Consider the following 13574-nt stretch of genomic DNA (forward strand, 5'->3'; position numbering starts at 1 on the left):
CAAACGGCAAAAGGCGAAAAGAGATGAGAAGTTGCGCATTCTATTTGATTCCGTGCTGGAGAATGTCGATGAGATAACCAAAACATTTAAGCAAGATGTGGACCACCAATTAAATTTGATTCGAGCCAAGACTGATGGACAGCTGCTGGAGATGAAATGGTCGGATTTTATGTATTTGAAGGAAAAACCACCCAAAAGCTAATAGCGCTCTATAATGTGAGTATTATTTTATAAGCAATCAGCAAAGTCCATAACCATAAGAAACGCTTTTTAAATTATGACTTTAAATTTTAATTATTCTTCTGTTATATATTTTAGTTAATTCAATATATTACGCGATTTTTAATACAAGTTTGAACTCAGTTTTCATCAAAGAGCCCTGTGTGCGCCTTGTTTATAATTGTTTCAATAGCTGACAGATATAGGAATATACATATAAGAACGTTAACGATCAGATAGCAAAATGCCTCGCACCAAGATATCAGCACGTCGGCAGGCACAGCGTCAGAAGGCTGATCGTGAGGAAAAAGTGCGCCTGGCCCAAATTAGGATGGATTGCGCTCTGGAGCAGATCGATGAGATAGGCAAGCGCTACAAGCAAGAGGTGGACAACCAAATTAAGCTGATCCGCGGAGGGACTGACAAACAGCTGCTACAGATGAAATTGTCGGATTTCGCAGCTCTAAAGATTAAAACTTTTGCTGAACATCAGTGGGCAGGTGAGATTATCTGAAAAATGTAATGTTGTTTTTAAAAAAAAAAATATAAATATAATATCAGAATGGTCGTCTCAAAAATACAAGCTAAGCCTAACCACACACCTCATTACAAAATCAACCTAATTATAATACACACTTTTAATTCAAGTAAAATTAGTTTTAGCTCAAAACAATTTGAAATTTAGAATAAGAATATTGACTAGTGACTGGCACATTAAATTTATAGTGTTATTACTTGTAGTGCTAGGATGCAAAATAAAGAAATAATTATGACATAATAATGAAATTTTCTTTTTCAGTTCCCAAGCCGCCCACAATGCGCAGCCTTTCCATCAGTCACCATCGCAGTCGAACTCGCACCCCACAGAACTCCCAGTTGCCGCGGCCCCAGGCACAATCTGCGGACAGAGCGCTTTGTGCGGATACCATGAGCTTTGTGCGATATCCCCGGATCGGGGAGCAGGTACTCTCCAAGGCGGGAAGTCCCTTGGCCGTTCAGGTGCAGCCGGATCGCTGTGCCGACGTGCACATTCCCACCAAAAAGGGCGTGATCACCGTAAAGCCGCACAAGATCAATACCGTGAAGCGGGAAGTCCTAATGCAGCTGGATGAGAATACCCTCAACCAGGTGAAGGCGCTGAATGCCAATCTCGGATTGATCGTGGATATGGCCACAAAGATGGCAAACCCAAAACCCTAAACACTTGCCATGGAATATTACTCTTATTTCGTTAATATTTTATTTAGTCTTTTTCATTTTCTCATTTTCAATGTTTTTGTTCAGTTGTTAAACATTAAGTGAACGTGTCTGTTGTTCTTGTTGCTGTTTGCTGCAGTTTGCTTGCTTCTTGTTGTATAATTAATTAATAAATTTAATTACCTTTATGTATATATATATATAGATTTGTAAGTACAAACATAGCGTACAGAATTTCGCCTCCTCTAACTTCAAATTTAATTGTTTAAACATTTTTCTATTGTGTTGCATGTATGTGTTTTTGTGTGTCTCTTGGTGAACATTCTCAATTATGCTTTTAAGTACTTAGTTAAATTAAAGTATATTGTGTTTCCCTTCAAATGTTATATCCTTTTCACTTTCCATTACGCGGACCCTTAGACAAAAGTTACATTTACACATATACAGATTTAATTTTAAAAATTATCATTAATTTTTAGTGTATATAGTGTTAAATTTAGCATTTGTTTTTTTGGTTTCCCATGTATGTTAGTGTGAAATATCAAGTGTGGATGGGAGTGTCATATGCGTATATATAGTGACAATTACATAAAAATACAGTACATAGCAAAAGGTACATATATAGAGACTTAAAACACGCTTGTTTTTACGGAATTATTTAATAAGATTATTAGAGACAAAGACAACATATGAGGACAATCAATCGATACATGTAAACAGTGACAGTGAACGAACAGTGACAGATGACAACAACTTAACACTCAGATTTGTAACATTCATTATGTTTGTGTGTGGATAGGTATTGATAGTTTTTGTAAAACGATTTTAAAGAATCAATCAGTTGGTTAGTGCGATGAACAGTCGCCTTAGCCCAAAACCAGCAATAAACGAGTATAATCTAATCCAAATGCTCATGATAATTTCAAAACAATCTGCCGTTTACTTCAGTACAGTCTTCCCTTCCAAATCACGATATTATAGCTTAGGCGAAGTATGGATACTATGTTCATCAAAGCCTAAAATAATTGTGATCACTAAAAACGTAAAATTTATAAATATGTGACAATTTGAACTGAAGTTGCCTGCTCTTAAAGATCTGATCCCCTTCTTAAATTCAGCATAAATATAAATCCAAACTCCTATGTGGCAAAACCAACCTAATTAAATATCGGTTACGGTTCCTACAAGCGTTCCCTGAACGCATCTAACTACGCTATCCTCGACCAACTACTTTAAACTCGACTGCTACTTTTGAAAATGTTTTCACTTCCCAATGTCTCACACTTTGTAGGTCTATTTCGTCGTATGTTTTTCGGTCTTTAAACTTTTATTTTCATTTTTTTTTAACACAGCCAATCAACGATGCCTCCTTCCATCAAACCGACCTTTTCACTCCACTATATTCTGCACATACTGAAGAGGAAATAATTTAAATATTGAGTAGTAGTGTTTCGTATTCTGGGTGAGATTTGTATTTTATATTGCTCTCGGTTCTGTTAATTTGTTGTGGATCTATTTTGCGTTCGTACAAATTTCTACTTGCTTTTATACAAAATTGTGCTATTTTTGCTATTTTGTTTAAAACTATTTGTTGAGGCTGTTGTTTTAGAATTCGTTATAACTTTAAATGCTAATTTATATATTACTTTTGTATTCCGTTATTCTTATTTTTGGGCACTACTCATTGCGGTTCAGGGCATCTTTTTGTATGTCGTAAATAGTATTTTATTTGTAATATCAAGTTTAACAAATCTTTGTAGGCTTTATGCACGGGTACAGGGCGTTGCATTATTTGTGTTGTTTATCGTTTTCCTCCCTCGGCTAATATCTTAAATCGTCAGTGTGTGATTTGGTACAAATTTTATGGTACTAGGTTGCATAGAAATTAAATAAATTCATCTGTACAGTATAATGAAATAAGTATGGTATAGTAAAGGACGCCCGCTAGTCAGATCCGGAATAAAAAATAATTTTTTAGATTGGGTGTGTCCAGCGAAACCAATTTGTCCTCCGATGATCGAAATGTATTTCTTTAAAAAGCTTACATCTGTAGAGATCTGGTGTGAAACTGGTTTGAATTCAATGATAAATTCTAAGACGCCTTGTACGAGTATATACAAAATTGTATTCGCCAACTGGATCGTAAACGTGCGTGATAACAGAATAACTTACCAAATCAAATATGCACTTTAGTAGGTATTATTAAAATTAAGTTCGCTTTGCTTTCACGCAAATATTATTTGCATAGGGTTAGTTAGATTTAAGGGTATTACGATATTTCCTTATATACTCGATGAAGTTTATACCGTTTGTAAATATTTGTTTATTTTAAATATATTCGAAATAATCCCCTATATTTCGTTATGCTTATAAATTAATTAATTTCATTAAATGCTTAAATTCATTAATGCACTTTATATGTACTTTTTGTGTTGCTGTGTGTGAAATTTGCTATATCCTTACCCCGTTATAAATATATATTTATGAATTGGTATATATGAATAACTGGCATTAAAACTATTCATATAGGTGTATATATAATGCTAAATGCAGTATACTTGTGTATATTCATTTGTTATACTTATACTTTCCTGGTTTGAGGTTTTGTCAGTATAAAAAACTAGGGGGAGAGCTGGAGGCCGAAAACTGGCCGACATCTTTTCCGTTTTATGCTTGTTAATTTTTAATTTAATTGCATTAAATTTAGCCTCTTAAAGAAAAACTCATCTTAAGCTATTTATTTGAGTGTGACAATTGTAATTTAGCTAGTAGCGTCTAAAAATTATTTCCTTTAATAGATTTTGAAGTAATTTAATCTGAACCATTTGCAATCTATTTACAATTATTTTTAGTCGACTTAATATATTTCCATGATTATTAGGTTATGCTCAATATTTTTATAAATTTGTATTTCATCATACGTTTTTGAACTTAACGAGAGGTATTTCTATTTTCCCAAGTGTTAATATCGCCGCTTTCATCAATTATGTGTTCCTTTTAATCGTGTTGTCGTTGTTTTCGGGGCCTTGTTTCAGTATCATAATTTGTTAAAGAAATCAGATAAATAAATAAATAAAGAAAACATTAATGTTTAATATATTGTATATAAATTTTTATTTAGGGCTTTGCAGTTTAAACAGTATTTTAATAAAATTATAAACTAACTTTATATCAATAATATTTGTATAGCATTTGTATCGTTTCTTCTTTAAAATAATATTTATAACGATTGAACCCAACTTAATAGACTTAAAGATTTAAACAAATCAAAAATCAATAAAAAAATTACAAATTAGAAAACGTGAAACGTTTTTGCTCAGCTACAGCTTGCAAAATGTTCATTGAAAGTGGTTTGAATCATACATGCCAATGTTTTAAATTTAAAATGTAATAGTTAATATAAAAATGGTTAAAATTACATATTAGTTTAAACAAAACCTGTAAAATAGCCTTCACATGAAATTGCAACGCCAACTTTGCTTTGCGCGCTTTGCTTTCTCGCTTTGATATAAAAGTATTTAAAAATAGTTACAATAAATTTAAACGAGCATTAACTAAGTTACAAATTAAAATTTAAGGCGGCTCAACTTAGAGAAATTATTTAGTGAAAATATGTACAGTTATAGGGATAGTTTTGCTAATCGTAGTCGAAGAGAAATATTTTGGGTCCGATTGGTAAATTGGTAATTCAAAAAGAAGTAATGTTCGAAGATGCTTGAAAATGTTTAAAGGGTAAACAAAGCAAAGCCTTTGGAGGTCGAGGTCCTCGTCGTGCTTGTGCAGCAACAAATTAGCAACATTTAGTATATAAAATTTAACAAATTATCACACTGAAAAAATTCAACACTACTTTTAAATGTACAGCAAGTTTGTGTTTTTGTGTGTTACATGTTACATGTTTTCCCTTCCAATTGTATACATAATATATTATCGCTTGTCGTTATATTTAGAGCTTAGCCAACTGCTGCGGCTGCCAACGCCTCTCCAAATGTTATACAATATTAATGTTATTTGTTTTTAAATATACATATATCAATTTAACAACACCTAGAAACGGCCAGCACTTAACGCATAATTTTATTTATGCTTTTCGCTTTGTTTCTGTTTTCTTTCTTTTGTATATATAGCTCTTAGAACTAGGCTTTATCTTTAAACGTAATAAATATGCATTTCTTTTATCGATTTTCCATCTTTTCTTGAAGTTTTTTTTTGCGGTTTTGAAAATATTTAACTATAGCTTGTGTCTGGTAATTATGTTTTCGCGACTTCCTTTAGACGAGGTTCCCATTTTGCTTTACAATTAATATTTGCTAGTATTATAAAATAAATATATTTAGGTATATATATTCTTTAAATAGTGCTGCTAATATTTTTAATTAGATTTACATGCTTCGCCGTTCATCCTTTGATTTCCTATTGGTTTTTTGTTTTCTTATTTCTTGTTATTTAGAGCCATAAATGCGTGCGCAAGAGAAGTTTTGGTTGTGTGTGATCATCCTGGGGTCTGAATTAGTCACCTTAGGGTCACCTCGTAGCGCTGCTGGTGAAGAAGTCCGCTGTTGGAAAGAAAGGAGCATGAGTTATGATTAAAATATAATGTATGTGATATGATATACTTACGCGTCTCAAAGCTAAAGCCAAGCGTTGGATCTGGCGGCGTGTTGAGCATGGAGTTGACATTGCCGCTGCCCGTGGGCGTGACGTTGCCCATGGTGTTTGTACTATTGGCTCCGCCCACGATGCCTCCGCCTCCGCCGATCACTGCTCCCTGCTGCAGCGGACTCTGCGGCGTCTGTCCACGCTGGGCCACGCCTCCTCCCGTGACCGCCGCCGCCGCCTGCTGGGCTCGCACACTGACCACCGCTCGCAGCTCCTGCTTAACAAACTCGGAATTTGCATTGCCACCATTGCCACCACCGCCAGCTGAAAGATTCAAGGGTATCAAATGAGTGAACATGGTTTTATCCAGGCCACAACAATATATATATGGTTTAGTCACAGTTGGTTTGGCTCAATTCTAGACATAAAACATAAAATAAATACAAAACATACACAACAGAATACAACATGGAACACAAAGGTTGAGGCACACTGAAAATTGGGATCGGGAAATAATTTGGCTAGGTGGGTATCAATTAAAAAAAAAAATTGAAATCCTATAGCAGTAACCAATTTTCATTTTGCAGATCCAAATAATCTAGCTCTTGATTTTCTAGTTTTTAGTTATTAATTCGGGAGATATTTTGGATTTTTCTTATTTCTAAACATTGTACAGGGTTATTAAATACACCGGATGTTCTTTGTGGGGGTGCAGCGCCTATATGCCATATAAGAATATTATGTACAGCTCAACCAAGTTGTCTTTTTAGGAATAGGTTAATTACTATGATCGTACAGTTATAAGGGATTTATGTATACGCATATGTGTGGGTTAGGGGTGTTGATACGTGTGGTTTCCAGCTTAAATGTAGTTTTGTTTTCTTTTTTTTCAATGTATATACAGAATGCGCCCAAATTTTGATTTGCTTTACGATGCGTGGCAATGGATTATACAGCCATATAGATATATAATATATACTTTTATACACAAAAGGCGGGGTGATTTATACAGCGATCGCGTGAGATATTCAAATGATGGTTTAAGTTTGAGAGAGGGAAGAGCACACAGGCTTACCGGTCTGCGCGCGACCATAGAAATCATTCGCCTGCTGCGGCTGCCCGTAGGCGCCGAGGGTGGCACCGTAATTACCGCCGCCGCCCCCGCCAAGGCCAATGATGCCGTTGCCACCGCCACTGCCCATCCCGCCCACGCCCATCATCGCCGGATGCGGATGCGGCGACATGCTCAGCCCGTTCATCAGCTGTTGCTGTTGCTGGTGCTGCTGATGTTGCTGCTGCTGCTGGTGTTGCTGCTGCTGCTGCTGGTTGCCGGCGGCAGCTGAGCTATCAGTGGTGTTGTTGTTGCTGCTGTTGTTGCTGCCCGGTGAGGAGCCAAAGCGTGGCGAGCCTGTTTTGGTTAAGCGGTTTTGGTTGGTTTCGTTTGGCTTTTTGATTAAAACTAGTTCAGATTATCAAGTGTGTTATGTGTGTGTGTGTAAAGCTGTCTAAGTATGTAGTTTAATGTTTAGTATGTGGATTAAGAGGGGTGCTTAAATCACAAGAGATATGTCAACTACACTTGAATTTCCTAGGCTAATTATACTCCCCCTTATTTGCTCCTAAAAAATTTTCTTTATTTTGTAATAAAATAAACTAAACGCCTAGTTATCAGCTCAAGTTTTCAGCGGGATCATTCCTTACCTGGCAGATGTTGCGTGGCCTGGGGAACGCTGGCCTGTCGCTGCAGTCGCTGCAACTGTTGCTGCTGGAAAACGTTGACATTGCTGCCGTACGGCGACTGTGGACCACCGAAACCGTCGGGCGTCGTAGCCCCTCCTCCTCCACCGCCCTGTCCCTGGAACGAATTCTGTCGCTGGAGAGCCGCCTGCGCTGCCGGATTGCCGCCGGGTCCAACCGCTCCCGGGGAATTCAAGCCGCGTCTCTGGTTCTGTTGGTATTGACGCGCATTGTACGGACTCACGCCCTGCAGCGCGGCCATGGAAAGGTGTTAATGCTTGCTTGTTTTAGCTATCTTAATTCTCAGACACTCACCTGCAGCTGAGCGATGAGCATCGGGTTGTGTTGCTGCAGTGTTCGCCCGGCATTGCCAGCTGGCAGCGGACCGCCGGGTCCTCCGCCGCCTCCACCTCCGCCCGGTCCCCACTGCTGCGGGCTGTTCTGCATCACCGGCGACTGCATTCCCGAGTTGGAGCCAAACGGAGTGTTGGAACGTCCGCCATCGCCAACCTGTTGCTGCTGCTGGTAGGCCAACTGTTGCTGCTGGGCATTGTTCTGCTGCTGCTGGTTGAGCTGCTGCTGCTGCTGCGGGGAGAGACGCTGACCGGGTTGCGGGAACTGAGGGGCATAGCCTGGAAAAATATAAAATATATACTTTATATAATTTATTTCTTTATATTTTTCTTAGTTTTTCCCACCTTGATTGGGCTGCGGACTGTAGGGCGTGCTGCGACCGGGACTGAGCTGCTGCTGCATCAACGTCTGAGCAAAGTTTGGACTCAGCTGGGCGTCTGAGGGCAGGTTCGTGCGGGATAGGGACACATTGGGAGCCACTGTCGTGTTTAGCAGCGAGCCAATGTTATTCAAGCCCGCATTCATGCCAGCTGGAAAAAAGGAGTTAAAAGTATATTAAAATATATTTAAATTTTAAATACAGATGTTATTGATTAAGGGGGGAGATACATATAGAACTGCAATTTTTTCATGTTTTTCGTGATTTTTTTTTAACCAATAACAATAATAATTAATAATTCGAAACTTGGCATGTTGATTACATAGTTCTTATATAATCTTTACAATTTTTATTTTTTGTTTATTTTTTAAAATGGCGGCAGTGGGAATTTTTATTAAATTTTTTTGAAATATTTATTTTGTTAAAAAATAATATTGAAACTGTCTAAACCTAACTAACATAGAATATTTCAAAAACTCTGTTAGTGGCGCTCTTTCAAAGTCAAAAATTAATTTTGACATATTTTTTTTTGTTTTTGCCCAACAAAAAAGTACAAATTTCTACATAAGGGCTAGTACTCAACCCAACAAAAAGTCGTCCAAAACAAAAACTTCATATGAAACAAAATTTTTTGACGTTGTTTTTCATATGAAGTTTTTGTTTTGGACGACTTTTTGTTGGGTTGAATACTAAGCCTAAAGTAGGTTCAATAGACAATGGGCAATTTCATTACAAACATTTCTGTAAAAGAAGCATCATGATCGAAGCATTTTTTTTTTGATAGGCACGATCCGCAGCTGAGGAAAACATGGTTTCAAGAAAAACACATTTAAAGTAATTGAAAAGGAATTGATAAGTTCCAAAATAGCTTGAATTTCTTCGCGAAATTTTCATGACACATTCTGAAAGAGTTCTACCAATTTAAATAATAAAAAAATTAAATTTTTTTTCTATATGTATCCTTCCCCTCAAAAGAACATTACAAAATAAAATATTAACAAATTATAAATCATATAAAAACTGCTTTCAACATTCCCTACTACTCACTGGCATTCTCGGGGACGAGTAACTGCTGCTTCTGCTGCTGCTGCAGCAAACGCTCCTTCTGCTGGGCGGCGGCCAACTGCTGCTGCTGCCGCATGTTGCGCAGTTGCTGCTGGGCAGGCAGTACCACTCCGCCCGGAGTGGCCACCGCGTTCATGGGCCCTCGTCCGCGGGCTGGATACATGGGCGGTGGTCGCTGGAAACCCTGATTGCCCTGACTGCGCATTGCCTCCAGACGCTGCATGATGTGCTGCTGGTTTTGCTGTTGCTGCTGCTGGTGCTGCTGCTGTTGCATGTTTAGCATGCCCGGATAGGCGGGCGGCTGTTGCAGATGTTGCTGTCGCTGTTGCTGCTGCTGTTGGGCCAACTGAAGCGCCAGAAGCTGTTGCTGTTGCTGTTGTTGCTGATGCTGTTGCTGCTGGCTCATCATGAGCTGTTGACTGAGGTCGTTGCCAAAGGCCGTCGCCTCGACGTCCTGCATCAGTGACTTTTGAATATCGTTGATGGCCGAGGCCTCCGAGGGAGCATTCGTCACAATGGGCGTATCATCCGGATAGTACTCCATCACGCTGTCCAGCAGCTTGGACAGCTCCGAGTCGCCGTCGCCGAGAATGGCCGCCGCTGCTGCCGCCGCCGCAGCTGCAGCCGCCGCAGCCGAAGTGGAGGCCGCTGTGGTAATTGAGGTAGTTGCTGTGGTCGCCAGTTGCTGTTGTTGCTGGTGCTGGAAGGCCAGCTGCGGCGGCTGCAGTTGCTGTTGCTGCTGCTGCTGGCTGAGGTAGACATCGTTTGGCTGCTGTTGTTGCTGCTGGGAAGGAATGCCGGCGGCCTGTTGCTGCTGCTGCTTTCGGTTGCGATTTGCTGCCGCTTTGGGCCCCGTGCTGCCTGCGCTTATGAGGTTGCCCGGAGCGGCCAGCGTGCTGCTCACCGTGGAGCTGTTTATGTCCGGCAGCGTCTTCACCTGCAGCGGCTGCTCGGGATTGGGTGCTTTGGGTATCTTTGGCGGATTCTGCAGCAGCTTGGCCAGCATCTTGTTCTGCGTGCACAGTTTGCTCGGCTTGTCCTCCGACCGCTTGGCGGAGGGATCGTCGTCGGGCTCGTTGAGCGACCGCTTGCGGCTCAGCGGATCGCTCTGGATCTTCAACATGGCCTTGAGGTCCTCGGTGCTCATGTTGCCGCTGGCACTGCCGCGATGCATGCCACCGTGGCCACCGCCGTCGGGATTCTTCAGCTGGCGCATCAGTTCGCTCTGGCGGGAGTTGTTCATGGAGCCCGGTCCGCCACCCGATCCGTTGCCATCATCGTCCTCCGACTTTTCGTTGAGTAGCTGTTAAAAAAAGGCTTTAGTTAGGGGTTCTTTCTGGACAGGGAATTTAAATACCTTGAGCAGCATGGGGTTCTGCGAATTGCCCGCCTTGTGCAGCATATTCGCGTTGCCGACACCACGACCCATCGATCCCATGGGTCCGAACATGCCCAGGCCGCCGGGCTGTCCGCCCATCTTGAAGCTGCCGCCGGCGAGCTTCTCCTCATCGGTGACCTCCGGCTTGAAGTACTGAAAAAGGCAGAAGGTCTTGTTATAATTTATTATACACTTGCAGAGGGTATTATGATTTCAGTCAGAAGTTTGCAACGCAGTAAAGGAGACGTTTCCAACCTGTCCGTCCGTCCGTCTGTCTGTCCGTTTCTACGCAAACTAGTCTCTCAGCTTTAAAGCTATCTATCTAAAACTTTCCCAAAAGTCTTCTTTCTTTTGCAGTTAGTATATAAGTAGGAACCAGCCGGATCGGACATCTAAATCATACAGCTCCCATAGGAATAACCGGGGGAAAAAAATGTAAAAAAATTATATTTTGGATGTTTTTTAGGGCTAGTAACAAAATTTTTTGACGTTGTTTTTCATATGAAATTTTTTGTTTTGGACGACTTTTTGTTGGGTTGAGTACTAAGCCTTAACAAATAATCTTCAACTTTTGGAAATACAATTTTTTATTTAATTCTGAATTTCGAATTAAATTTTATCAATCGGACAACTATAGCTGTCATATGAATGATCTGAAAATTAATGGGAATTTAATAGAAAATAAATTATTGCTCCGTTGGTTTTTATTGTATTCTCTTCTACATTGGGATGTGACTCTTTTTAAATATTTCCAAATTTCGATTTTAATTTTATCAAAATCGAGCTACTTTTTTATATAGCTGCAATAGGAACGATCGGAAAATTAATGAGAAATAATAGGAAACTAAATATTTAGGCTTTGTAAATTAATAAGAATGATCTGCAAGGGTATATAAGCTTCCTTTCCTGCTTTTAACATTAATCCATTGGTATCTGCTCACCTTCTCATCATCCCCCAATCCTCCCATACCGCCGGCCATGCTCTGTGACTTGGTCAGCAGATGGCGCAGTCGCTCCGAGGATTCCTGTTGCTGCTGCTGCTGTTGCGGCGGCGTTTGCTGCTGTTGCTGTTGCTGCTGCTGGGAGAGCAGCATTCCACCCACTCCGTTTGGTAGACCTCCACCCATCAGAGGATTGCTGCTGCTGCTGCCACTATTGTTGTTCACCTGGCCTTGTTGCTGCTGCTGCTGGACATCCTTTTCGGGCTTCACGTCGCCCGTCTCGAAGGAGTGGAAGTTGAAACCGTAGTTGCCTCCGCCGGCGCTCGCATTTGACTGCGGCGACGGCAGGCTGGCGGCGGAGTGCGAGGAGAGCTGATAGGGCGTGGCCGGGGAGGCGCACACGGCCGGACTAAATCCGTGTCCAGACGGAGGACGCGGCGTGCTGACCGGCGTCGCCACGGAGGCCCGCGAATTGGGACGCGAATCGGTCCAGGCGCCCACGCCGCCGCTGGGATCCAATTCGAATGAGGAATGTGCTGCAATGTCGAATTCGAAGGTGTCGCTTCCGTAGAAACTATGCTCCGCGGCCGCCGGCGAGGCGGTGAATGCGTTGACCAACGCATTTGCCGACGAGCTGGCCGAGGAGCTGGCGCCGGATCGCTGCTGCTGCTGTTGCTGTTGCTGCTGCTGCAGTCCGCTTCCATTGATAATGGCGCTGCTCATCAGTGGTCCGCCCACGCTGGTGGTCTGCGTGCTGTTCCCACCGCCGCCCTGTTGGCCACCGCCCACCAGTCCGCCCAGCAGATGGGTGGGCAGCATGCCCGAGGCCGCCGGCGAGGAGGAGGAGCCCGAACCCTGAAGGCCGTCCATGGAGAGGCTGCTGAGCAGGGAGCTGGCCAGCGAGGGACTGGGCGCCATGGCGCACAGCTGGCCCAAGCCCAATCCCCCACTTCCCGCATTGTTGCTACCCGTGTTGCTGCTGTTCATGTCGTTCTCCGAGTTGAGCAGCGTTTGCACGGACATGATGAAGTCACCCTCGCCGGGCGTCTGATTCAAGAAAAGTCTCGAATTGGCCTTCACATGAACGTAGACATCGGGTGCACCCAACCGCAGGCGAAAGGGACGCGAAACCACACTGGTGGCCGCTCCAGCACCCGGCGAATTGGCACTGGCCGAGTCCTGGATGTCGCGCAGATGCGACTTGAGCGTGGACAGGTCGTGCGGATGGCAGAGATCCTGCCACAGGCGGCCCACCCACGTCTGCAGGTGCTGCTTGAACGGCTCCCGAAGGGCAGTGGGATCGAGGGTGAGTATTTTGCCGTGGATGTCCAGCTTGAAGGTCATCTGCTCGATCGGCTGCTGCTGCACGTGCTGCTGAATGTTGATCTCCAGTGGCGACTCGTCCTCCGGTCGTGTGATGAGGCAGAGAACCGAGCTGCTGGCATCGGCGTCATCTAATAAAATAATAATAGGTTTTAGGAATTTGTTATATATATTTATTATAGATATTAGAGCCCTGCATGAATTGATTTAATGCAATTTTTTGAGTTTTTGGATTTATATGAATGAATTAATACGAATTTTGAGTTTAATAGAATTGAATAAATTTGAATTTTGAGTATAATCGAATGAATTAATGAATGGCATGAATTTCTAAATAATTCAAATTACAATTTCTTTTGAAGAAGAATTTTTAAATTATTTA

At 41.7% G+C, this 13574-nt stretch overlaps 2 protein-coding genes across 6 annotated transcripts in view; one reads left to right on the plus strand and one right to left on the minus strand.

Moving 5' to 3' along the window:
- The first annotated feature begins 39 nt into the window (after positions 1-39).
- aust (australin) lies at positions 40-1616 on the plus strand. Its single transcript, XM_044394884.2, has 3 exons — positions 40-216; positions 319-719; positions 1019-1616. The coding sequence occupies exons 2-3, from the start codon at positions 464-466 to the stop codon at positions 1417-1419; spliced, it is 657 nt and encodes a 218-aa protein (XP_044250819.1). The 5' UTR covers positions 40-216; positions 319-463; the 3' UTR covers positions 1420-1616.
- Positions 1617-4506: 2890 nt separating this feature from the next.
- tai (taiman) overlaps positions 4507-13574 on the minus strand; it is an 87393-nt gene continuing 78325 nt past the window's right edge. For 3 of the 5 annotated variants that reach the window (XM_070219207.1, XM_070219206.1, XM_017150792.3), the window contains exons 6-14: positions 11870-13323; positions 10908-11081; positions 9533-10853; positions 8451-8636; positions 8068-8384; positions 7717-7999; positions 7091-7423; positions 6037-6339; positions 4507-5972 (exon numbers count right to left, since the gene is read on the minus strand). In XM_070219207.1, the coding sequence (XP_070075308.1) occupies positions 5941-5972; positions 6037-6339; positions 7091-7423; positions 7717-7999; positions 8068-8384; positions 8451-8636; positions 9533-10853; positions 10908-11081; positions 11870-13323 (4403 nt within the window). In that variant the 3' untranslated portion in view covers positions 4507-5940. The remainder of the gene's footprint in view (positions 5973-6036; positions 6340-7090; positions 7424-7716; positions 8000-8067; positions 8385-8450; positions 8637-9532; positions 10854-10907; positions 11082-11869; positions 13324-13574) is intronic. The other 2 variants (XM_070219210.1, XM_070219212.1) reach the window with 2 other exon arrangements.

This window comes from Drosophila takahashii, chromosome 2L (genome assembly GCF_030179915.1).
Source record: "Drosophila takahashii strain IR98-3 E-12201 chromosome 2L, DtakHiC1v2, whole genome shotgun sequence".
NCBI classification, from domain to species: domain Eukaryota; kingdom Metazoa; phylum Arthropoda; class Insecta; order Diptera; family Drosophilidae; genus Drosophila; species Drosophila takahashii.